The sequence below is a fragment of the Centruroides sculpturatus genome, unplaced genomic scaffold (genome assembly GCF_000671375.1).
Source record: "Centruroides sculpturatus isolate CEXI.00-Female unplaced genomic scaffold, Cexi_2.0 scaffold785, whole genome shotgun sequence".
Classification (NCBI taxonomy): Eukaryota; Metazoa; Arthropoda; class Arachnida; order Scorpiones; family Buthidae; genus Centruroides; species Centruroides sculpturatus.
The window spans coordinates 216,068-242,707 of record NW_019385677.1 but is presented as its reverse complement, the minus strand read 5'-3'; the positions used below and the strand labels follow the sequence as shown (position 1 = coordinate 242,707).

At 28.2% G+C, this 26,640-nt stretch overlaps 1 protein-coding gene across 1 annotated transcript in view; it reads right to left on the bottom strand.

Annotated features, from left to right (window-relative positions):
* LOC111641131 (unconventional myosin-VI-like) overlaps window positions 1-26,640 on the bottom strand; it is a 55,991-nt gene that overhangs the window by 17,742 nt on the left and 11,609 nt on the right. Inside the window, exons 2-12 of the mRNA XM_023387253.1 lie at window positions 22,701-22,830; window positions 19,980-20,144; window positions 19,693-19,790; window positions 11,759-11,923; window positions 11,497-11,662; window positions 9,302-9,545; window positions 8,590-8,747; window positions 8,423-8,514; window positions 7,899-7,971; window positions 6,238-6,461; window positions 2,295-2,589 (exon numbers count right to left, since the gene is read on the bottom strand). Of these exons, the coding sequence (XP_023243021.1) occupies window positions 2,295-2,589; window positions 6,238-6,461; window positions 7,899-7,971; window positions 8,423-8,514; window positions 8,590-8,747; window positions 9,302-9,545; window positions 11,497-11,662; window positions 11,759-11,923; window positions 19,693-19,790; window positions 19,980-20,144; window positions 22,701-22,830 (1,810 nt within the window). The remainder of the gene's footprint in view (window positions 1-2,294; window positions 2,590-6,237; window positions 6,462-7,898; window positions 7,972-8,422; window positions 8,515-8,589; window positions 8,748-9,301; window positions 9,546-11,496; window positions 11,663-11,758; window positions 11,924-19,692; window positions 19,791-19,979; window positions 20,145-22,700; window positions 22,831-26,640) is intronic.

The window sequence follows — 26,640 nt, the reverse complement described above, 5'->3', positions numbered from 1 at the left end:
CCACAATACAGGATCTTCCAAGAAGAATGCTATCATTTTCAATTATTGTAATTATATTAATTATTATGTGAGAATGTTGTAATGTATATTAAATATTAAAGTAAAATTAAGCATTTGTTATTATTTTCTTTGGTATACAATATTTCCATTCATGATATAGGATCTTCCAAGAAGAATGCTATCATTTTAAATTACTGTAATTATGTTAATTCTTATCTAAAAAGTATGTGGAATACACCAATTGTTAGAGTAAATGTCAGTTTTTTTGCCTATCATATGCATACAAGTGTCTTTTTGTCTATTGCCTCTAGAAAGTACCGTAAAAAAAATGGCAACTGTGCAACAGAGAAGATATTTTGTGTTCTGCAATCTGCAATGTCAGAATCAGTCATCATTGTGCAGCATAATTTTTGATGATTTTTTTGTTGTGCAGACAATTTCAGTGATATGTCATAAAAAACAAACATCCTTACTATGCAATGACGACATGACTCCAACACTATAGACTGCAGAACACAAAATGCCTTCTCTGTTGCAAAGTCAGCATTTTTATTTATGGCGCTTCCTACACACATCTGAATGCAACAGAAGACAAAACTTGGACAATTACTATATCAATTGATGTACGTCACGTACCCCAAGGATGATAATTAACATAATTACAGTAATTTAAAATGATAGCAATCTTTTTGGAAGACCCTGTGTATGCTCGATATATGTTATGCCTTAAAGTTAAAGGGACATTGAGATTATAAACAATCCAAATTACGCATAGTCTTCCACTCCCAACTGCATTCATAAATTCAAGTGCATCTGCATATTGTTTAGTTTTTAAAAGTGTGAATTTAAGCAACCTACATCTGTACACACATTTAAAAAATATTGTAAATTTTATGATATATTATAACAAGCAAGGAATAGAAAAATTGTGAATGGTTACATAGTTATTTTATGTAATTTGTTAAGAAAATAATCAAAAAAGCTCATCAGAATTTTGTGTTAATTGTAATTGTTAGATTATATATTAAAATACTGTTACATATTAATCTTAAATATGCAAACATCAAGAATATAAAACAATTATTATTATTGACAGGAGTAAAACAATAGAACTACATAAACTCGTAGATGCAGTTCTCACATGCCATGCATATTATCATTCATTTTAATACTTAATCTTATCTAAGGGCACATACTTTCCTGTTTTATAATCAAGGCCTTCAAAATACGATCTTAAAATCTAAGTCAGTTGATGCTGACTATTTTTTCCCTAACCCTTTTGAGAAATTTATCTCATCTTCAGAAAAAAACCTTAAAAGATACAAATATAAAACTTAACTCTTGTACAAAATATATTTAAATATATATTTTACTTATTTACTACTTAAAAAATAAATTACAAAATGTCAAGACATTTTGTACTTTATTTGTTTTACTTGCTTTAGTTTTTTAAAAAAGCAAATACAGATTTTCATAAAACAAAATTTGGAGATTTGGTGTACTTAACTGACACATGGTTTTTTAAATGTTTCTAACCAAATAATTTTAAACTTCTATGGCTAAAAAAAGAAATGACAGACAACTGTAATCATGTGAGGACAAACTATATAAACAAATATCATAGGAACTACAGTTAAGTTTACACTTCAATTGTCAGAAATCAACATTTATTATCATTTCTTTGCTATTTTTGTTTAATAACATTTGCCTTTTGTTCCTAAAAACACTATATTTTCAAAATTAATAATTTAATGTTTATTAGAACAGTTTGGAAGAAAATAATCAGCCAGGAGCAAGAGATGAACCTGCAACCTCCATTTACCACGTGGTGCGCTGCCCAGTTATGCCATCTGGACCTCTGAGAGACTCTTTGCTTTCAGATACATTTAAATATTTGATATAACCATTCACAGTTACTGACTTTGATAAGAGACGGACGATGCCTAACGTCTACCTCTAGTACCAAATTACTTAATTTCTAATTATTAATTGTAGCAAAAAATAGCCAGATTAATTACAGAAATCATTTGGTTTAGTATAATCCTGGTATTTGGAGAGATAAATTAAAACTTCAAATTCTACAATAAAGCAGGATTTCACTAATTATATAAATTGGAAATTTGTCTTGATTTTATATTTAAATTGTTACCGTGTGAATTCAATTATGTAGAAGAAAATGATAAACTATGATCATATTAATAATCAGCTCTGCAATGTAATCTGAATTTTATAATTTCAATAACAATAATAAAAGAATTTTCAATTTTTGGAAAACAGCACACAAAACAACTTACCAGCACAGCGAAGTTGGTTTAATATTTGGCTTCCTTCAAACAGATGGTCCACCATCCTAAAATTTGGCTTGATGCATCGAACAAAATGAGTTCCAGTGAGTGACAATTTAGTCATCAAATCTTGTAACTGAGTCCTGAATTTACTACCGACACTAATAAATGAGAGCTTTCCTTTTAGACTTTGAGAGTTCGAATCTGCCGTAAACAGGCTTTTCAAGAACAAATTTTTTGATTCCAGCATTAAACTTTCTAAGGATGCGTGAAGTGCATCGTTATTCTTTTCGATAAACTTTGCCTAAAGATAAAAAGAAACTGTTATAACTGACTTTGTGCAAGAAATGCAAAATCTATAATTATTATTCTTAATGTAATGAATATAATGTTCAAATATAATAATATATATGAAACACATCAAATATTGAAAAGTTTTAACATTAAGAAAACATTCAGTTTTCCAAATTTTAGTTGGAGTTTTTAAATAAATTTTGTACTTATTCATTGATTTATAAAAATCTTAGAAGTTTTATACTTTTAACTAGAAATTTCCCCATCAAGTATGATGGACTACTATGAGAAAGTAGAGATCTCAAGAAATTCAAGAAATGTAATTAATATTTCTACAAATTAAGTGGCCTGTACTGTCTATTGGAACATAACTGAAGCATAATAATACATATTAAATAATAAGCTCATTAAATTGTAACTTCCAATTGGGTCTTTAAAAAAATTAATTGTGACTTCCACTGGAAGTTAAAAGAATGATCTCCCACCCCAAATTGTCACAAAAAAGCACAACAAAAATGATAAAAGATTAAATGTAAGGCAATGATGCAACTTAAAGAAAGATTACTAAAATTAAACAAATTGTTAGCAACTTAAGTATGTAAATAGGGTCAAATGGGCATAATCATGTAATGTTGCCATGACTGCACTATAAGGAGGAGGTGAAACTTGAGATCAAACTAGGTGATGCTAAAGATCAAGCAAGGTTAAAGCAAGGCTTTCTGGTTCCGCCGATGACTTAAAAATTTCTTGGTGACGGTTAGGTAAATTTAATTTGCCAGGTTTCTTCTGTGTATTTTCCATATAGTTCAATTTTATATTTTTGCTTGTTCGTTTTGTGGAGATAATTATATAACCCCTTAAGTTCTTTGCCTAAGTTAACTCGAGCAAGACAAACTCTTGCGTAGTCCTTTGCCCAAGTTAACTCAGGCAGTTTACATAGAGTTACAAAAAAATGGTTCTTAATGGTATAACTTTTCCAAAATGTATGGGCTAGTTTATATATATATCATTATCAAATATCATATGCATCATATAAATCATATGCAAATTTTATGAATTATTTTTGCTGCAAAAAGTTTTTAATAACATTTTTTAATTAGATAATTAATTGCACTATTGTTTTTTTAATCAAATTAATTAAATTATTCTAAACTTCTATTGGACTGATTTGACTTTGGTAAAATTTTTAAAAATACTATTGAATGTTTTTTATGACATCAAAAGGTTTTTTTTCAGTTTTTTATTTAGTAGAATTTTTTTATATATACCTTTTTTTCAGTCCCCCGTATTTTAATAGCATAAAAATCAAGAATTTTGTGTTATATTTGAATATATGTGGTAAAATAGTTCACCTTCTGCTTTAAACTAGGTCTTTCTTCCCCAGGCCTACATGTAAATATCCTGGGAAAGCAGTCACCAGCTGTTCTCAAGGTCAACCAGTTTATAAACAATGTAGACTGCATGTGTAAATTTTCGCACATTGTCAAATGAAAGAATAACAATCCCTGCAGCTATATTTATCAAATAAAAGCATTTTTTTTTTTTAGATTATTTTAAATTTTTTATATAGTTTTTCTATAAAAACACATTTTTGGACGATATTTATTTTGTAGCAATCATTTCCCGGCAATTTTTTTGGCTGTCAGATTCACTTTTAAGTGGAAATAACTATTTAATATAAAAAATTAATAGATTACATAATTTTCCTAGAGGAAATTAATTAGGCCTCGGGAACTAAACTCTATAAGATAGTTATATAGATTAGATTAAATTATAAGTCCCCAAATCCCCAAGTGTCAGAAAAAGTCTCGTGTATATATATTAATTAGTTTTTTGGATTTGAGAAAATATTTTTTTATTATACTTTAAATTTTTGCTAACTTTATTTCATTATTGTACATATTCAGGCTTAGAGGAATAGATTTTTGTTATTATATATAGTAATTATTTCAGGTTTTTGATTTATTAACAATTTTTGTTATTTATTGCCTGGCACTAATCAAACCCTCATAATGCACCTTTTTTTTTTTTTTTTTTTTTTTNCCTTTTTTTTTTTTTTTTTTTGTAATGCACTATAAGGAAACTATCTGGGCTCTCAATAGAAATAAATAAAGCATTATAGAAGCATTCATCAGTGGAGTCAACACAGGACTGACTACAGAAATTATTTTAGAATTAATCCACTAGTTCGAAGCTAGCATTTCTTAAAAAATATAATCCAAATTTTGAACAAAGTTCTAAAGTTAATTCAATCATTTGAAATGCTTGTGCCTATTACAAGGAGATATATGAGGAGAAATAAACAATGATTTAGCAAACAATTACAGATATGTGCCTTTGGAAAAGGCCAATACCTCAAAATCATACTTCTCCTGCACAAAAGCATCTAGCCCAAGTATTAGAAGTTGCCATAGCCTTACCTTTAGTCTTTGTAAGCAAGAGAAGCCTATATTTAAGGTAAGTATATGTACCGTACCTTAATAGTAATCTTTTCTACATGCTTTTTGTACATATTTATTTTACTAACAGTGAACAGGAATTAGTACTATTATCCTAGTTAGCAAATAAGGCTTACAATCTTTATTTTACCTAACAATACTTTACTTACATTAGTTGTGCATGAATTTGACAACTTGGTGCAGTTACTCATGTATACAACAATTGCAGTTCATTACGCAATTATAAGATAAAAAAAATAAAGTACTTCAATTTACAAACACACACCAGAATGTAACCTGTCATAAGTCCAAGACATGCCTATAGTTGGAAAACAGTTTACAATTAAATTTTTAAACTGTACATTTTCTAATAAAAAGTCAACACTCATTTCAATCTCTGTATTATTTTACTAAATTTATCAAAATTTATACAAGTAAATCTTTACTTTTTGCTTCTATAACTATGAATAGCAATTTCTTCTGACCTGTTAAATGCTTTTGATATATGTTGATCATGAAACCCATAGCCCTCAAGATTTAATTTGCATCCCTTGGGGCTTTGTCAATGCAATTTTATTTTTCTGTTTTCTGTGTTTTCTTAATTCTTTTTCTGTTTTCAAGATATTTTCCATTATACAACTCTAATTAAGCTGATATTCGTGACAAAGAACATTCAAACTAAACTCAATCAGCAAAAGATAAAAATAAACTATATACTGTATTACTATTTTTCGTATCATTAGCACATTTATTTTAATATCTAGTATACTGGAGGTTATCAAACATGTTGGTACTCAACAGGCTCAAAAATCTAACTTTGTCAGCCCACTGGAAATCTAAGAAGTTCACTTATAGCCTGCATTCAGAAAAGGTTCCTCATCATTAGTATAAAGCATAGGTGATACACTTTCTATGTTGATGCTACATATATATATACGGACACACACATATATACATATGCATGCATGTTTCTAATGTCATATAGAGAGTATTTCACAGAGACACAAATTAAACTTTAAGAAAATAAGATCCTAATAATTTAATTTTAATTATTAGGATCTTATTTTCTTAAAGTTTAATTTAATTTTAATTAGCCTTTAATCCTTTTATATATACCATATTATACTTTCTACAAATACATAGTAGATAATTCTCTTGAAGGGGTTAACAGATAATTTGAGCTTGACTTACTATATGATAATATTAAATTTAAAACTTACAGTCTTGTAACAAACTGCACCAGCAAAATGACGAATTAAAAATCCCTCATCGTCGCGAATTTCCCTGTGATCTCTCAGTTTAGACTTTCGAGGAACTGCTAACCTAAAGTGACGACTATAATTGTTATGTACAGTAGAAGTAAAGTGATTATGACTAGGCTTTGGTAATTTGCTCTCTTCATCTAATAAGTCAAAAATTCCATTTCCTTTGTTTTCAAGAAGCTCTGAAATTAAAAATAATATCATAAATATATTGAGAGTTGCTGATATTCACATACATTAAAAAATTATATTTATTTTAACTTAAAAAGTAAGATTTTAAAATAAATATTTGTTAAATTATAACTTGAGAGATTACATTCTCAGTTTATAAGCACACATACAATGCTACTTATCATTTAAGAAACAATTACTTTGAAATGTTTAGTCCTGGTTACACAATTTATCACCTTGCAACCCTGTTAAGTTTTCAAATTAATCAGTTCAAAAAACTTTGTTTTGGATTAACTTTTTCTCCTTCAACTTCCAATAATAATATACTTTGATTTTACTTACAAAATACAACCTAATTTTCAAAATAAAAATCTAATTAACAGCCTGTATCATTCATTATTAGAAGGAAATACAGAACGGAATTTTAATGAGAATTGAAAATATAGTTACCAAACAGACTTAAAAGCATTCATTTAGCAACATTTTATCAACATTTTGTTGCATGTATTTCTTTTTTTATGGAGAATAATGGTACATTTAACTAAAGTTATCAAAGAAAAGATTATAAAAAATGTTAAAATTTATGATTATATTATTTATATGTCAACATGGCTTCAGCTCATCACTTAATACTAGCACAGACAACCCTTTTTAAAGTAAAAGTACTGAAAATAATATATTTGCTCTTTGATCTTGATTACACAAATAGCATACAGAAATGTTTTTCTTTCTTCATTAACCAATTTAACAATTTATAAGAATACACATAAATTATAGGTAATGTTTCTGAATATCTGAAACCTTTATTTATTTGACAATTATAAATTATTATTTATAAATTTTTAAACAAAATTCAAAGTTTAACTATTTATTGTTACATAAAATGCTAATTTTATCAATCAAGTGTTTTGACTAAATGATAGACAGATATGAATGACATTCATCGGAGCTCTATTTAATGTTAATTGTAATTAATTAAATTTCAAGAAAATCTTTTTGTAATTTCTTATATTCAATTTATGAAAAAAAGAATATTGTTCAATACTGTACTGTTAAATATTTAGTTTCTTTGAAAAAATCTAACAAACAGTTAAAAAATTAATTAATTAATTACCATCACATATTTAATTTAATGTAATATTAAATAAAAAATTTAATATTTAATGTAAAATCATTTAACGTTCTATTAGAATCATCCTGACAAGGATAGTTGCAAGCTATCGAAAGTAATTGCAATTTTGAATAAAAAGTTGCTTTTAACTGTAAAACAGAAAATACATTACATTTTGACTGCTTTGGCGTGAAGTGTAATTAATTTTGTTAATGTTCTATTTTAAAGCACAAAACAAAATTGACTCTCTCTCATCAGAATTATTTTTCTAATATGTATGACTTTAGTAATATGAAAAAGTTTTTTTTGTAAATTTTATAATGAAAGATTCACTTACCAATACAATCTTGATTATCAACATAATTGATTTTCCTTACACTTAACCCTTCTTTTTCATATAAGGCTTGCTCCTATTTAATTTAAAAAATTATGTTTACAGTTAGTAAGTAAATTTCTTGATTTATTTTATTTTATAAAAATTATGTATTGAGTCATTAGTTCTAGGTATTTGTATTTAAATTAATTTATTAAATTCATCTGTGATGAGTACTGTATTTCCAAACAAACAAGAGTATGCCCTTATGTGTACCAGCTTATTTCAACTTAAAACAGCCTTGCACTATTGCATCAATGTAAAATGTACCGATACAATAACTATTTGGTGTTGTCTCTGCAGTAATCATCATTATAAATAAAAATTGCTTCCAATACTATAAAAGTTTTTTTTAGGTGCTTTACGGAATGTAGTGTCAATTTTGCCCAATCTGTAAGAGCATGCCCTCGTATGCATGGAAATACAATACATTCAACAAGCAGAAAATAATAAAATGAAAAGAAAGAATACGAATCACTTATGCTTACGTCTTTTAAAATACGCTCATTGAAAAATTGTTGTAGTTTCTCGTTACAATAGTTGATACAAAATTGCTCAAAACTATTTATTTGAAAATATTCTAGAGGAAAAGTAACAAAAATAGTATTTTAAAATTCCATTTTGTAAAGTCGCCAAAATAAAATAATTAACATACCAAATCCTGCAATATCGAGCACACCAATATAATAGGATGATGAACTGAAAGGTATACTTCGATTTATGCGATGCACAATGTAATCGAACAAACGAGAATACATGGCTTTGGCTAAAGCATCACGTGCATTCTGTGCCTCGTGGACCTTTAAAGGAACCCTAAAAAAAAGAATGAAAAAAATTAATAAAAATGCCAAATAAATATAAGATAATTTTAAATTTTATTATATTCTTTTAAAATTAATTTTTTTATTATTATACCAAAATATAATACTCAAAAACAGAAATATCTGATTAATAATTTAATGCAGTATAATTTTAGAAGTGAAAACTTGAAAATTTCAAATGAAAACTTTAATTTTTTTATGTTAAATATGACTAGAATGTCAAAATCTGATTTTTATTAATACTAATTTAATTATTATTCTTTGCTACATTAATAAACATTTTATTCTTACATTTACAACAAATAAAAGAAATAATAATACAATCTATTATTTTAATACCTTTACTGTTTAATTGCACCATTTGGTAAACATATGCTAGATAATTGCTTTCTTTTGCAAAATGGCATTCAAAATTCAAAACCAACTTTCGGGCCAAACTTACTCCAAGTAAAGGTCAAAAAAAAATTTCTTGTTTACTTAAACTCACTTTCATTATTTATAAAATGTGCACATAGAATTTAAGTCATAAAATGTAAAGATACATACATATAAATGGTTCCTTTAGCACCGCCTTTACTCGTCTGCATGACACGACTAAGGAGACTCTGACGGAGATCGACTGGATCAACCCCCATGAGTGAAGCAGCTATATTTAAAGACTGTTCTGAATCGTCAGACATGGAACAACCACCTTTAGAGTCATCTGAATTATCATCGAAACATAAATTTCCAATGTGTAAGACAGCTGCAACGATCTTATATATTGAAAGACGTTCATCATCATTTACACCTAAGAAATAAAAAAATGTTATTTTTAAATTGACATCCAATATTTAATCTGATCATCATCCTTTCCTTGAAAATTATGTGACATTCTTGTTTACAATATTTCTATAATATCATTAACATTGCATTTACATAATCTTATATGGTCAATTATTTTGTCTACAACAAAGACTTTACCAGAAAGTTGATCTAGTCATAAAACAGTTTGAATGAAATTAAACAATGGGTAAGATTATATAAATGTTTTGTCAATGATGATATAGTCGTACAGTAAAGCAAGAATGCTGAATGAGAAATTCTGGAAGAGAATGGCAAGCAAAACCTTAAATTTAGCATTTAAGATTGGAACAGAGGAATACAAAGAAAGTCTATTTGGATGTTACGAGAAAAGATTAGAAACCAAATACTGCAAGAATATAGAGAAAAAAAAAGATAAAAATTATCTTTATGACCACCAAATTAAATGATAAACATAAGGTGATGGCATTTAATTCATTTGGGTTTAGCTTAGAATAAATTAAAAGAAATGAATTTTGTTCACATTTAAACAATTTGACAAGAATATATATGGTCTTCCAAGAAGAGATCTACCATATTAAATTACTGTAATTATGTTAATTAATATATGAGAAGTATATAACATATATCAATCAATAGAGCAACTATTCAAGTTTCATATTCCAACCACATTCAATCATCTACAACTTCACGGAAGCGCCATAAGTGAAAATGGCAACTTCTTGGCATAAGGTGTTTTGCCTTCTGCAATTTGCTAAGTCAGAATCAATTGTCACTGTGCAATATGCGTAAGCTGTAGGAGCTACAGAATTGTGGCTGCCATGGGAGAAGCAATAACAGATATGCCATAGCAGGTATGGGAAGAATTTGAGTATCGATCAAACATGTCTCATGTCACATGAGGTGCAAGCACTGAGAGATTATAATGAGAAAATGTAAAACTAGGACAGTTTTCAAATGTTTTAATATACATTACGATGCTCTTGAGTAATAATTAACATAATTACAATAACTTAAAATGGTAGCATTCTTTTTGGAAGACCCTTGTATTTGATAAGCTTTAGCAAACAACCAAGAAGGAATATTAATGAAAAATAAAATAAAAGTAGTTAAAAAAAAAAATGAAGAGAATCATCAGAATCTGTCACTAAGAAAGAAATAATATGGAAAAGAAATTAGCATGAAATAACAGATAAGCAGAATCCCATTATTCAAGGATTATAAGGAACTATTTATAGAAACAGGAAATACAATGGTGTGTAGCATACATTAATTGGATTGCGTTAAAATGGGAGAACACATTACATTTTCTAGAGGAATTACAGAAGTATATTATAAGATAAATAATAACAACACATAACAGTACTTGGAAAAAGCCAAGCAGGAGAGACAAATTTAAAATTAAAATTTAATTTAAAACTATTAAATCCTAGATAACTTTCAGAAATTTTAAAATTTTGAATTCAGAAAGTTATCAAATTTTTAATTAAATAATGAATTTAGTTGTTCATATTCTTGAAATAATCTTTAAAAAACCAGCAGCAAGTTGCTTAACTTTCCAGCAACATTTGGTGGCACCAATTGTTATGATATTTTATTTTAAAACTTTTTATATTTTTAATTATTATAAAATGGCAAAAAGCTTAATTCTGAGGATGGAGCTGGGTTTTGTAAAAAAACTAAATGCTAATAACGAGTAAAATCACCATTACGTCCGACCCTACTCCAGATACGAGACACACGACCTTTATCTCTCTACCCCCTCGACCTTTAACCACCAAAATTTAATAGCATTGATACCCTAATATACAAACCTACCTGCAGAATTTAATATTTGTATAATTTGCCATCCATAATTCTGGAATAATACATATCTGATTCTAACAGTAAAAAACATTGTACTTCACATTAGAAATAATGATAAAACATTAACTTACCCATATGATTTAATGCTTTATCCATATTTTGAAAATCATGATAATCATCTAACATTGGATCTTTAAGTGGCCCCTTTTTTTGATGTTCCTTTGACTTAAAGCTGGCATTAATTAATTTATTCGATTCTTTTGAACAAAAATACTGAGTGCATCCCTTATTCAAATACTAAAAAGAAAAAAATATATATATATNTGAATATATATATATATATATATTAGTATGATATTTAAAATAATTCAAGTTATTACTGTAAATACTTACTTCGAAAGAATCGGGATTCGAAAGCTTTAATTGTTGTTTAATAGAATCGGGAGCACCAGCACATAATTGATAAAATATATGATAGTTTCTTTCCCCTTTACTCTGTCCACATATGCGCGATTTTTCCAATAAATAATGACTTATGTGACCTCCAACAACAGAAAACTGAAATTATATTCATTGAGTAATGTTCATTATAACAACATTTTAATACATCCTGTAAATTGTAAGGTTATTATTAATATAATGTTTATAAAATGCACTCATTTTACTGGACTTTTGTTGACAGCAGACATCCCTTCCCCAATTAGTCCATTAAATTGAGAGACTACTATATACAGTAAAAATTACACAGGTCTGCAGAAAATTTTTTTCCAGCTGCATGGAATATTTTTGCTGAATTATATGCTTTAAAGATCACAAATTCTAAAATAACTTCTGTTACATCCCATCATGTAAAGGTTTTTTGCAAAATAAAAACAAATTTTTGATAAAAGTCTTATTTATTACAATGAACTAAATATATTATATTTTCTTACAACTAATCAACAAATTGTTTCTGATATTTATACATAATTTTAGGTCTACTCTTTTTTCTTATGCTTCTCCAAACTCGTTTCCGATTTCCTTCTCTGTTTTCTTGATTGAGCATCTAACAGTAGTGATCTAACATATTGACATCCCATTTTCCTTGGTAACATCTCTCGATATCATGGACATCCTGGTGAAATCTTTCATCCTGTTCTTCATTGTAGGCTCCCAAGTTTTCGGGAAAATAGTCAATATGGGAGTGTAAGAAATGAACTTTTAAGCTCATCTTGCATCCTTGAGCTTCATACGCTGCTGCCAGCATGTATTGTACAATGGTTTTGTAGTCAGGGTCCTTAGTATTCCCCAAAAACTTATGCACTATATTTATTCTTCAAAGAGTCCCATGCTGCTTTTTCCTTTTTTTCCCATTGTTTTCAAAAATCTGCTTTGTCTTGATCTCCAAGTTTCAATTTGAAATACGCAAATTAAACTTTATTCGCAAACTCACTCATGTTTCTTTATTGACTTTTCACTGTGTATTCACCACAAACATAATATAAGCTGTCGGGAGAAATTACACAACCTCTGTGAGCCATATTCCAGAAATAAAAATACAAGCACAGTAGCGTTCAAATGCTGGATATAAACTGAGTGTGGCATTGGATGGCCAGCGAGATACCTGAACTTATTTAGCTTGTTGAAACATGTTCTAATCCAACAGCAGGTTGTTTATATTTATTCCTAATATCCCAGATAGCATGTCAAAACATGCTCAACCTTACCAATAATATTACTCACTATCAACTTTTAACTTGTTTCTATATGATTATGTGACCGTCCTCCTAATGCTAAAACTACTTAACCCACCTCCCCCTACCACTACTCTCTTCAACCATTAACAATAAATAATAAAACAATGGGATCGGTTATTCTAAATATTAAAATAATAATAAAATTTTTTAGAATTTATTATTTTAATATTTAGAATAACCAATCCCATTGTTTTATTATTTATTTACTATTTAATGAGTTTTATGAACAGAAAAATGAGAATAGAAGAGTTGAAGCAGCAGATGGCCAGATTGAAGGTCGATAGAAATTATTTTAAGTGTTTCCTACGTGAACAACAAACTCGTACAACGTTACAGTTGCCAGAATCTATTAAGTCCAGCATCTGGTATGGAGGTATATTTAAAATAGAGAGATTAATTATTAAATCAGTAATAAAGAAAAAAGGTAAACAAATATTCTTATTGTCTAAAAACTTTTAATTTAAAAGGAGAAATAATAATATTGGAAATAATGATATTGATGAAAATAACATTAATAAAAATGATCAATATAATATTAAAAAGAATATCAAATTAAATAAAAAATTTGATTACCCTTTAACTGCAGAGAAAGAAGAATGGTTAAAAAAAATTAATTATAAATTTAACAGACGTTGAAGTACCAGAAGATTATCTACATTTATTATCATATGGAAGTAATATGAATTTACCTATATTTACAAAAACAATTGAAGTTATGGCTGAAATAGAAAGTATTATCCAACGAATCTCAGGAAAACAAGAAGATAAAAATCAGTTAAGAAAAAATTTAAGTAAAGATCTTCAATAATATAAAGGAAAAGGTGCATACAAAAATTATATATTACATAAAAAGGCAATTAAAATAAATAAATAAACAAATAAATTAATTAAGTTCTTTAAAAATAAACAAATTTCTATTATAAAAGCAGATAAATCTCATGCACTTATNTAATAAAGCAATGGGATCGGTTATTCTAAATATTAAAATAATAAATTCTAAAAAATTTTTCTTTAAAAAAAAGGTGCATACAAAAATTATATTAGATAAAAAGGCAATTAAAATTAATAAAAAACAAATAGATTAATTATGTTTTTTAAAAATAAATTTCTATTAAAACAGCAGATAAATCTCATGCACTTATAATTATTAAAAATTCAGACTTACAACAAAAGAAAAAACAAATAGTAGCTACAGATGAATATGAAGTTTTACCCAGTGATCCAATAGAAGATATTAAAAAGAAACTAATTAAATTAATGAAAACATATAGAAAAGAGTTTACAAGTCAAGATTTTAAGAGATAGTAAATTTTAATAATGTACGTATTCCACAACTTAATATTAGACTTAAAGCCCACAAGATGGGACAGATTTTTAGACCATTAGTAGATTTTAAATACTCAGTACTATATAATTTGGAACATTATATAAAAAATTACTTGCAGTGTATACAGACTCCAAATATACCATAAAAAATGCAGATCAGTTGATCTCAAGATTAATGCATGGTCAAAGTAAGAAAAGTTATAGATTCCTAAGTTTGGATGTGAAATCTATGTATCCTTCAATAAACTGGAAATTTATCATAGAAAGTTTAAGTAAATATAATTTACCTTGTCACATTTTAGAATTTATACAGTTTACTTTTAAAAATAATTATTTTAAAATCTCTACAGAACATTATCATCAAAGAGACAGAATAGTGATGGGATCAGTGGTCGGACCAAAACTTGCAGACATTTGTATGGCATCATTAGATGAAAAAATCTTCCAGTTTCAAGGTATTGTTTTTTATACTAGATATGTGGATGACATATTAATTTTGTATGACTCAAACGACACCACAGCCGAAAATATCAAGATTTACGCAAGTAGTTTAAATTTTAACATCAAATTTACCTACGAAGAAGAAAGAAACTATGAAATTAATTACTTAGATGTCACAATTACAAGACAAAATGAAACATTACTGTTTCGTAAGTACGAAAAAATATGCAATAATAGTAAGGTGATTAATTATAAATCATATTGTCCTATGGGAATAAAACGAAATGTATTTTTGATGGAATTAAGAAAAATATTTAATAGAACAACATTAAAAAAATAAATTGAAATAGAGACTAAGAACCTTTTTAAAAAATATTTATTAAATGATTATCCACAACAGCTTATACATAAGTGGTATAATACTTATATTAATAATAGATATAATGTCAAAAATAAAAAAATGGAAAATTTATATATTAAAATACTGTATATTTCAAAATTTTATGAAAAATATAAAAATTATATTAAAGAATTATTTTTTGTCAACTTAGTAGGTGAACAGAGAAATAGATTAAACAAGAGTATCTGTTTAATTAACAAAGCAAATGAGAAACAATTGAAAAATCCTTTAGAAGTAGCAGGAGTCGTACACAGGCTGATGTGTACATGTACAGAACAGAAATATTATATTGGAGAAACAGGAAGAAAACTTGAAGTGAGACTGAAAGAGCATGAGGTGGCAATCCGACTAAACAGAACCGAATCCCCGTGGCAACGACACTGCAGTATAAAAAACTGTATTATTGACTGAAATAATATTAAAATATTGTACAAAGTAAAAAATCTTGTAAAAAGACATGTTATAGAACATTACTGTATCAAAGGATATGTAAATTGTATTAATTTAAATACCGGCGCATGTGTTGATGTATGCTGGGATAGCTTGATAGAGCATAAAAGTATTGGCAATGTAAGATTGTAAAGTCCACTGATGAGGCTGATAAGCAAAATATATATGGATTAAAAAAAGAAAAATAAAGTGAGAAATACTAAATAAGTTTCTAGTCCATCTCTGTTTTTAATTCTATCGAAATCGGATTTAAAAAAGTGAATTTCACTTGTCATTTCTTAAAGAATTTTTTAAAATAAAATTTTTTAGAATTTATTATTTTAACATTTTTATTTATTTATTACCAAGTCTAGATATAATTGATAGAATTAATGTGAGAAGTCTTTGTTTTAAGGCCATTTTTTAAATATAAAAAAAAACTAAATTTTAAGTTAAGTAGGAATTTTACACAAAATACAAACAAAAACTTGACTGTAACAAAAAAAAAATTTACGAGATGGAATTTTTTTAGTATTTTTTCATTTTTACCAAGTTGAAATCTGCAAGAAAATGTATAAAAATCCTATGCAGTTTTTTACTTGCAGACCTGTGTTATGACATAGATTATTGATATAAAATGTAACTTTATATCTTAACAACTGTATTACATATAGTCATAGAATATGTTTATGTATATATATGTTACTGTGAAAGACCAAAATTAGAGAATGTCAATATTCTCCGGTGAATGTCGACACATACAAAATACGTCGATGAAAGACTGAATATTTGGTTATATCATTATACATTCGAACAATCGCTGATGTATGTCGACAAGCACAGATAAGCTTCGGTGGAGGTCGAAACAACACCAGAGAAGCTGATGTTGACAGAGAGACAACAGTCTGTCGCCAAATCCTTTCCCCAGCAGCAGTTTGATGGAATCCACCCACTTTGTCACTGGATGGTGTTTTTGTTCTTTTGATCCCGTGAGGTGGGGATCGGTTTGTCAGGTCGAGTGGCAGAGGATGAGAGGGGTCATCAGCAAGGCGTCGGCAATATCCGAATAAAAGACATCATTAACAGATCAATTTGTAATCACATAATAATGTAATCAGTTTGTAATTTGTAAAGAAAAGTTACTTTTCATAGATGAGATTTCTTCTGAAGAAGTATCACTGAGAGAAGCAGCTGTAGCTAATTTGAAAAGTGGAAGGCAAGGCTATACAAGCTGTCGTTGCAAAAAGAAGTGTTCCATGAATAAATGTAGTTGTAAAAGTAAGGGACTCTTGTGCAATTCAAACTGCCATAACAGTTTAAGTTGTTGCAATAAATAAGATTGTATAATGTTAATCATATAATTTATGTGTAAGTTTATTATTCTATTATTTTCTTTAATGATTTAGAATGTACTGTTCATTTTAGGTTCAACAGTTTATTTATATGTGCTGTTACTTAAGCTTTTTCCTATTTTGACATATTAAAAAGTTGCATTTTTGTCTTAAAACGTAATAAAAATATTTTTATTCAACATTCACCATCAGTGCATGCTGAATGTTGATATTTACTGGTGTAAGTGAGAAATAACGATATTTAGCAAATATTTCATACCTACATGAAACAACTGTGTGAATGTTGACATTCGCCAGATATTGGTCATTCACAGTAACATATACATATGTCTACTTGTTATACATATAGTTATTGCAATTGCTTATAATTGATTAATAATACAGTTAACAGGATTTACAAGGCATTACTGCTTGTAAGATATACGATACTGATACAATGATAATGATCACTACATTATCATTGTATCAGTATACACTGATCCATAAATAAGATAATACAACTGGGAAAAGATAATACACAAGTGTGTGCTTGTATATATAAGTGACTAAGCTTTGCCTTGGCTAACATGTACTTGAAAGTTATTTAATATTTTAAATTTATACGAATGTTAGTTTGATTAATGTAAAATGGATTTCTATGTTGCAAAGTTTAAAAAAATAAACCAAAAATGGTAATGTAATCTTTAGTTTAAAGACTGTAAAGTACATAAGAAAATAAAGTGTATGTGAAAAAATCCAGTGTCTAGCATCAATACTTCATGGTGTCTGAAAAAAATGTAATCTTTAGTTTCAATTTCATTAATTATTAAATAAAAATATTAAATTTAGTTCAAAAATCATTGTAATTATTAGTTAATGTTAGCAGAAGATAGCAGTCTAACTGCCTACCTTTAGAAAAAAATCATTTTATACCAATTATTAATGGTTAGCCAAATTAGAGTCTGAATAATCTGAAAACTATTATTATTATTACAGAATATTTGGACTTGGTTGTTTATGTGTATCTGCAATGATTTATTAATAAAAAAAAACAACAGAAAAAGCAATATTTTAATGCTTGATATGGTAAACTGCATACTGGTAATTGTCTTGTCTTCAATGGCCACCCAGGAGTGCAGGATATACGAGGGCTGTTCGGAAAGTTTGCGGCCTCACATAGAAAAACAAACAAAATAATGTTAAAACTTTTTTTATTTTTCAATGTAATCTCCTCTGTTAGCAATGCACTTATTCCAGCGATGTTCTAGCTTTTTTATGCCATCACAATAGGTCGATTTGTCAAGGTGTGCAAAATACTTGTTCACTTCAGAGATGACTTCGTCATTTGAGTGGAATCTCTTTCCAGCCAAGAATTTTTTTAGGTTTGGAAAAAGGTGGAAGTCACTGGGGGCCAAATCAGGTGAGTACGGTGGATGTGGAACTAATTGGAAGCGAAGTTCGTTTATCTTTTGTTCAGTGATTCTGGCGGAATGTGCAGGTGCATTATCGTGGTGGAACAGAACTTTTTTCTTCTTCAAGTGTGGCCTCTTTTCTTCGATTTCTTTCTTCAGTTTTTCCAAAAGTTCACAGTAATAGACAGCATTAATGGTCTTTCCTCTTTCTAGGTAGTCAATAAAGATGATGCCTTTAGCATCCCAAAAAACCGAGGCCATCACTTTACCCGCTGATGGAACTGTCTTTGCCTTCTTTGGTGGTGGCGAACTGTGGTGTTTCCATTGCTTCGACTGTTCTTTTGTTTCAGGAGTGTAGTAATGGATCCACGTTTCGTCAGTAGTCACAAACCGACGCAAGAAATCCTGTGGGTTTTTCTGGTAGAAGTCCAAACACTCCTTTGACATCAAAGTGCGAACACGTTTTTGCTCGGCGGTCAGCAGATGCGGCACCCACCTTGCTGAGACCTTCGTCATACCCAAATCTTCGGTTAGGATGTGGTGCACTCGGTCGACAGAGATGCCTGTTGTCTCAGCTATCTCACGCGTTTTCAAACGGCGATCTGCTAATACCAAATCGTGAACTTTGTCGATGTTTTCTTCAGTGACAGCAGTTGACGACCATCCGCTGCGAAGGTCATCTTCCACACTTCTCTGCTAGATTTAAAAAGGGCTGTCCATTTTTTTCACAGTGGTGTACGAAGGAGCAGACTCTCCTAAAACTTCATCCATGTCAGCTTTGATTTGAGATGGGGTCAACCCTTTTTTTGTCAGGTATTTTATGACTGCACGAGTCTCCGTCTTCTCCATTTTTGACAAAGCATGTGAACACTGACTATCTGCTAAGCTGTCGTGGCAAAACTTTTTGACAAATCAAGCGGAAATTGGTATCATATCTTTAGCAAAGATGGCTGAATTATTCCCGCCAAAAATTAAATTGATCACAGCGCCGCATATAGGCAAGGCCGCGAACTTTCCGAACAGCCCTCGTATAGTAAAAAATTATACAAAGATTTTATTTTTGTTTGTGAAATTTTCTGCTGAGTGTATGCTGCCACAGGTTATCTGTCCAAAATTACAATAATTTAAAAGAACAATTTTAAAGTTTTAAAGAACTATAACACTGTAAATTTACAGGATTAATTATTCAATTAACCTTACACACAATTCTAAATTTACTGTAAACATTTATTTACTTAAATATAAATATTACCTTTCCATTAAAATGGATTTCGATAAATTTTCCAAATCGACTACTGTTATTGTTTCTCATGGTTTTCGCGTTACCAAATGCTTCAAGTACTGGATTAGCTGTTTAGAATTTAATAAAAATAAATCTTGTATTCTAATTCAAATATTCATAATTAATCTAAGAATTTTAATTTAGTATTCATAATGACATAAAAATTCTATATTTCCTTATAAAAACAATATATTTAGAGTTACAGGTAAAAAAGTAAACTTTCTTTAATTATTGCTTTAGCTTAAACTTTTACAAACCATCCAATATCCGTTGTTCTATCGGACCAGCGTGACTTCCCCAAGATTCGCAAAGATATCTTAAGATATATTTGGTTGATTCAGTCTTTCCGGCTCCCGATTCTCCACTGACGATAATCGATTGACTCTGTTTGCAGCATTTCATGTCTCGAAAGGCTTTGTCGGCTGTCAAGAAAAATAAGAATAAATTTTCAATACATGTATTAATCCATAGCAGTGGACATTTTCTGCATCTACTAGTTTTTATGTGGAATTTTTTTCCAAATCAACTATGCTTCCACAATATCCTCATGCTATGTGCTATCTAACTGGGTAACTGTGTCTATCCATCTAACTATGTAAACTAATTTTCTTTGCTCATCACACAACCTTGAAAAACTGCCTCCATATGCCTATGATTGCATAAAGTTTTTCATTATTGTCACATAATCATGTGCATAAGGTGGCAATTTTCCATTCTGATAGTGTCATTAAAAATGACATTATGTTGGTCTCTCGTGATTGCCGTAAGAGGTAGGTATGACATTGTAGATGTTCACCAGCTATGCAAGTCACTATAATCATAAATTCTTGTCTATGTAAGATAGCCCAAGATGCTATAACCTTCAATAACTTAAATGTTTTCACTTATTTATTTCACATAAGAAAAACACAGAAAAATCATTTTCTATTCCTTCTAAGAAACATCTCAATCTGCCATCACTTATTTCTAACCACTTGTTTTGCATTAGACCATACTATCACAAAGTTTGAGTGTGTGCTGTTAATGAAAATTTGCCCAGTTATGTTGAATACTAGGATGGTTAAATATGAATAATGCCAATGTTTTTGCTCCAGTTAATGGTCCATCTTCAGGCAAAAGTCAAAAGTGAAAATGGAATACAATTTATTATTTGTTTGTTGTTGTATTATTCAGCCAGGTCTTTACCTAACCTCAGAAAATTGTCTGTAATTAAAAACCAAAAAGAAGTTCTGTTTCTCCTTATTTATTTATCAAAAGAGTTAAATTCCACTTTCAATTGTCTATGCATGAGAATGTCCAATTTACCAAGCCAGAAATCTTAGCATCATTCATATTTCACCACTGTTAAAGGTGCTTTAATTAAGTTAAACCAAACAATAACAAACTAGACTCTATAGTCATCAGAAACTCAGCTATCACATTTGGATAATAAAGTGTCTTATTATTCAAAGCGTGGCATATAATCATTACAAAACAATAACTATCAGAATAGTCTTTGATTGTTGTGTGTCAAATTATAAGAAAAGATAAGGAATCTGTTTTATCAAGTTTATAAGAAAAGATAAAGCATCTGTTTTATCAAGTTTATAAGAAAAGATAAAGCATCTGTTTTATCAAGTAAGAATTATTTTTATTAAATTCATTATCAAAGCCAAATTTCTGCAGTTGTTATTGCTCAATAGGACAACTGTCAAAAAATAGTAACCTTAGATTTATCATTTTTGTTCTTTACTAATTGCTTCATTGTCAGTTGATGTAAATGTATGAAGAAACTTATAACTTATTGTAACTTTCTAATTAAAAAGTAGTAGTTTAATCTGATTGAAATAACATATGAAACATTGTATACTTTATTAAATTACATTGTGTAACAAGATACAAATGCTTTATCAGATTTTCTTCTGTAAAAACTTATAAATTTTGTTTACCATTTTGTACTTTATTCTCTTATTTGTATTTATATATTGTGTTGTTTTTTATTATATTTATGACTTTTATTTTTATTTAAATATTTTTCATATTACTCAGAGAGATCATTACATGCCCTTGGTTTATGACTTATTCGTATAGGCAACACAACAAATGGACGCCAAGGAGATGCCCCTCATAGAGGTATTTTATGGGAAACTGACTCCTATTTAGGTGTTACTAATACAAAGAAAACCCAGAAAACTCCACATGGCCAGCCCGTTGGCAAGGTGTAAACCCACAAAAAACTACCGGTGTTTGACAGTTTTATCCATTCGACCACCAGTGGGCTACATAACCTTGGAGCATTAACAAATTTATCTGCAATTAAAAAGTAAAAAGAAGCATTTTCCTCTTTATTCCATTCATCGAAAGAGGTAAAAATTCACCCAAATATTTATAGTTCAAATTTTTATTTAACGACAAATATATAAATTTCAAAAGTGAATAGATTATAAGTTTTTAAAATCTGAGCATTCTTGCAGTTTTAGGTTTCTTAAGATCTCCATTTTGGTATAACAAATCAAAACAGCAATTAAAATAAATTAAAATCATATTCACAGCTCAATGAATTTTGTAACAAACAAACTGTTTTGATTTTTAGTAATTTGTTTTGGTAAGTATTAACCTTTCATCTGCATAAATGGCAATTTTTGTGTTATATTTATCATGTAAATTTACATAAACACCATTAAAGTATTTATTTATTTTTCATGTTTTCTTCCAAAATTTTTAGTAATTTTAATTATTATATATTGCCATCGAGCAGATTTTTGTCGGCCGGACCTTCAACCAACAAGAGAAGGCCATGATGACTTTTTCAAAGCTATTTAAATGGAAGGAAGCTTTTAAAGAGTAATGTTTGTGTGTTTAAGTTGTGTTTTTAATTATTTTCTTCATTATTAAACTAAATTTTGTATTTTCAAAAAGATATATTATGTTGTCATGGATAGAATAAATAATTATTATTTATATTTTCTAATCATAATAATTACTTAAACGTATCTCACCTATTGCAAAAACGTGTGGTGGAAGAACACCGAGAGATTTTCCTTGATACTGTTCGATTTTCGATCTTGAATATAAATTCTTTATTTCAAAGTACGGATTTACTGCTATTAAAATATTTGCAACATATGTCTGTCGAAAAATAAAAATAGTTATTATATATTTACTCTATAAATCATCATTTTATCATTTTAAAAATTGTTTTGTAACTATTCTCTGCATTAAAATAAAATTAAAAAAAAAATAAAAATGGCGACATCAGGAAGTGTCAAATCGTCGCAAAATTTCTTTTAAAAATTAAACAAAGACCCACAGAATAAACAAAGCTCTACAGTATTAATATAAAAATTAATTCAAAAATTTAATATTTATAGCAAATGATTACAGTTTTCTTTACAATTAATTAGATTATACACAATAATTATTTTAAAAAATGTATTTTAATGGAGTATAAAGTACGAAGACATCTTAGTTTCACTTTATTGAATCGTGTTCAACTCACAACCTTCTAATAATTTATGTTTCGTTTGTTAATACTCATATATTGTATACCATATTTTCATTTAATATCTTGCACATTATGTTGTTACTTTTGTAACTATAGCAACCAATTCATCTACCTGTCTGCCTCTATGGCAACTGTGTTTGATCCAGGATATTTTTATCGGGTTGAAAGCAATAAGATGCGTCCATATTTACCTATTTTTGTGTTTTAATATTTATTTTAACCTACCGAAGCATTATTTTAATATTTTTATTATTCATAGCATATTTCTTTAAAGAATAACATTCAAAAATTCACTACTCTAAACAATGAAAGAATCACACTGATTCTATAAATATTTTACATTATTTAATCTAGAATTTTAACAATAAAATTATAAAAATACATGAATTTTTTCAATTTTATTATTATTATCTTAAAATATTCAATAATTGATTGATTAACAGAGGAAAATTTGTTGATACATTATTTATTCTCAACAAAAGTGAATATGTACATGTGCACACACCCCCTTCACATGCATGCGTGCACACAAACATGTTATTTAAACAGAAACAGTCAAAAAAGCATAAATAAATTGCATTTCAAACCTAATTATAAAATTAAAATACATATAGCATATTCAAAAATCCAAATTCTATAACCAATTACAAATCTAAATTGCTGAATTATTGTTATATCAGATGCACTATAAAGAAATTTAAACTATGTTCTTTTCAAAGTGTACTACTTAATACTTGAAGATTTAACAGATAAAGCTAATCAGCTTACATTAAAGTACCTATAAAAAAAATTAATCAAATTAACATTCCAACTGACTTTTAATTTCCGGCAATGTGCAGGTTCTTTAATTTCCCAGATTATTTTTGGATAAGCATAGTTGCGAGACCGAGTCCTGCTCCAAATCATTCTAAATTATCTAATTAAAATTAAAAATTAATCTTAGCACGATACAGCAGCTTAATCACCCACCTTTTAAGACAAATTTCGTTTAATTAACCTAAAATATAACCAAAAATAATCTTGAAACTTAGATTTACGATTGACCATAATAATTATCAAAAAAATATTATAAACAAACAAAAACTGCAAGAATATATTGCAACTATTACTAAGTTTTGGTTTTAGAATTTCTACACTTTTATACTAAAAAGCTGTTATTGATGTAATTAATTAAAATCGGCAACCAAAATCTCCTAGCGATAACTAATCTTAGCATTACTTTAACAAATCATAACAGTTCGAAATCTTTCTACAATCTTTACAAATTAAAACAAAGACTGTATTGAAACTGTAAACCATAAAATTTGCTTTGACAAAGAGTTCTCACAGTTTAACTTTGTTACAAAATTATAATAGAGCCTTTGTCTCAAATTTTGTTACATTCGAGACGATATATTAAAAAAATATTAAGTGATGACAACTAAACAGACACACTAGATGCCACGAGTCAATTGAATTATATAATTTATGTTCGTCTAATAATTTTACGAATAAACAAATAGTCGACGATTAGATAACTCAATACTAATCATATTGCGTTAGCTGTCGTTAATAAATTTATTAATTAATTAGCAATGGTCACAACATGTTAGTATCAAATATTCTAATTGTAACTGTTTATTTGGGAGATAAAAAATTTATTACTTAAATCAATAAGCTTGAAGTAGTTAGTAATTTATAAAGTAGAAATGATAAAGCTGGATCCTGTAGCTAAATTTAAATTTCATTAAAAAGTTTTAACTCTCTCTTTATTAAATTAAAGAATTTCTTGAAAAATATTTACATTATATTCAATATTTGGCAAGATCACTTTAAAAACTTATGATATTTTTTGTTCATATATTCACATTAATGTACTTTATTCAAATTTACTAAGCGTAAGGCTACATTGTCAAAATGTATTAAGGCCAATCTAATCAATAATATCCTTGATAAATTTTAGCATTCACAAAAATTACCTTGACTAACAGAGATTTATACATATAGTGAACTCTCGTATAACGTGCTCCCCTATAACACAAATTCATATAATGCTATGAAAAAATTGCAATTAGTACTCATACAAAATTTTAATTTTGTCGTCCAGAGGTATACGTTGACTTCTTCAGTCTCTAAGCCCAGGTTTTAACTTGCATAAAATTGTCGGATAATGCATGTCTTGATAACGTGATTTCCTATTATGTGGCACGTATACCCCGCATCATACAGGATTCAACTATATTTCAAAATAATTTATGAATTAAAAGTAACTCTAAAAACCAAACATTATGCTTGATTTAAATGGAAATTATCATAATATAAATTTTTATATTAGCATTTACATTATACTATATAGGCTACAAATTAAAGCCAAATGATCTGCCAAATTATCAGGCTGTTTTTGGGCTACTAGTCAATTTCTAAATAAAAAATTAATTTATTATAATTATTTAAATTAATATGCAATGTCACATATTCACCTATAGCTAGTAAAATTAATTCGTACTAATAATTAACATAATCCAAAAGTAGGAGAATAATTCAGCAGATCATTTGGCTTTAATCAATTAAATCAGGTTTTGAGTGGATGTTATTATGAATTGCTATATATGACATAAGCCCTAATTGAGACAGAACGTTAGCAGAGATTCTTCTATGTGAATTATAGAATTGCATTAGTTCTCAAAATCTGTTTGATTGATTTTGATAGAACTTTGCCTTTTCCATTAGTTACTATGAAGAATCAAAAAATGAAATAAAAAATGGAGTCCATGACTTCATTTTCGAGTTACAAGGTCCTAACAAGAGTGTGTGATAAAGCTATTCTTACTTCCTCAGCCGTATCTTTACAAATATAAACAAAACACCAAACTCTTGCTGAGCTTATTATTACTTTAATTTCAAACGTTTTCAGCCCAATTTCAATAGGCCATCTTCAAGAACTATTCGAATACAACTTTCGAATAACTTTTAAATTTAAACTTTTAACATAAACTGTAACTATTAACTATTTAACATATTTTTAAATATCACCGTAAACCATTAAATATTTAACTAAAAAATTTTAACATATTATATGATAAACATAAATAATATAAAAAATAATAAAAATATATAAAAAAATATAAAGCTTACTATAACAAAAATATACATTAAACCAGTAATACACAACTGCCATAATTTTACGGGTTTTTAATCCCCATTTCCTTTTCTATTATGTACTTCCATGCCGTTGGAAGAGCATTAGCATCCTTGGCGTTTAGACACTTGCTATTTATCTTACTCTTATAAATCTCCATTTTTTCTATGCCAAAGGCAATAGTCGGAGAATGGACCGGTTTAACAATTCGTGCCTCATCCCATTTAACACTTGCACCATCTGTTTGCGCCATGATTGCCAAGATAGTGTTGTTGTTCCCTTTACTAACGTCATACATATGCTCCTTTAAACGAAC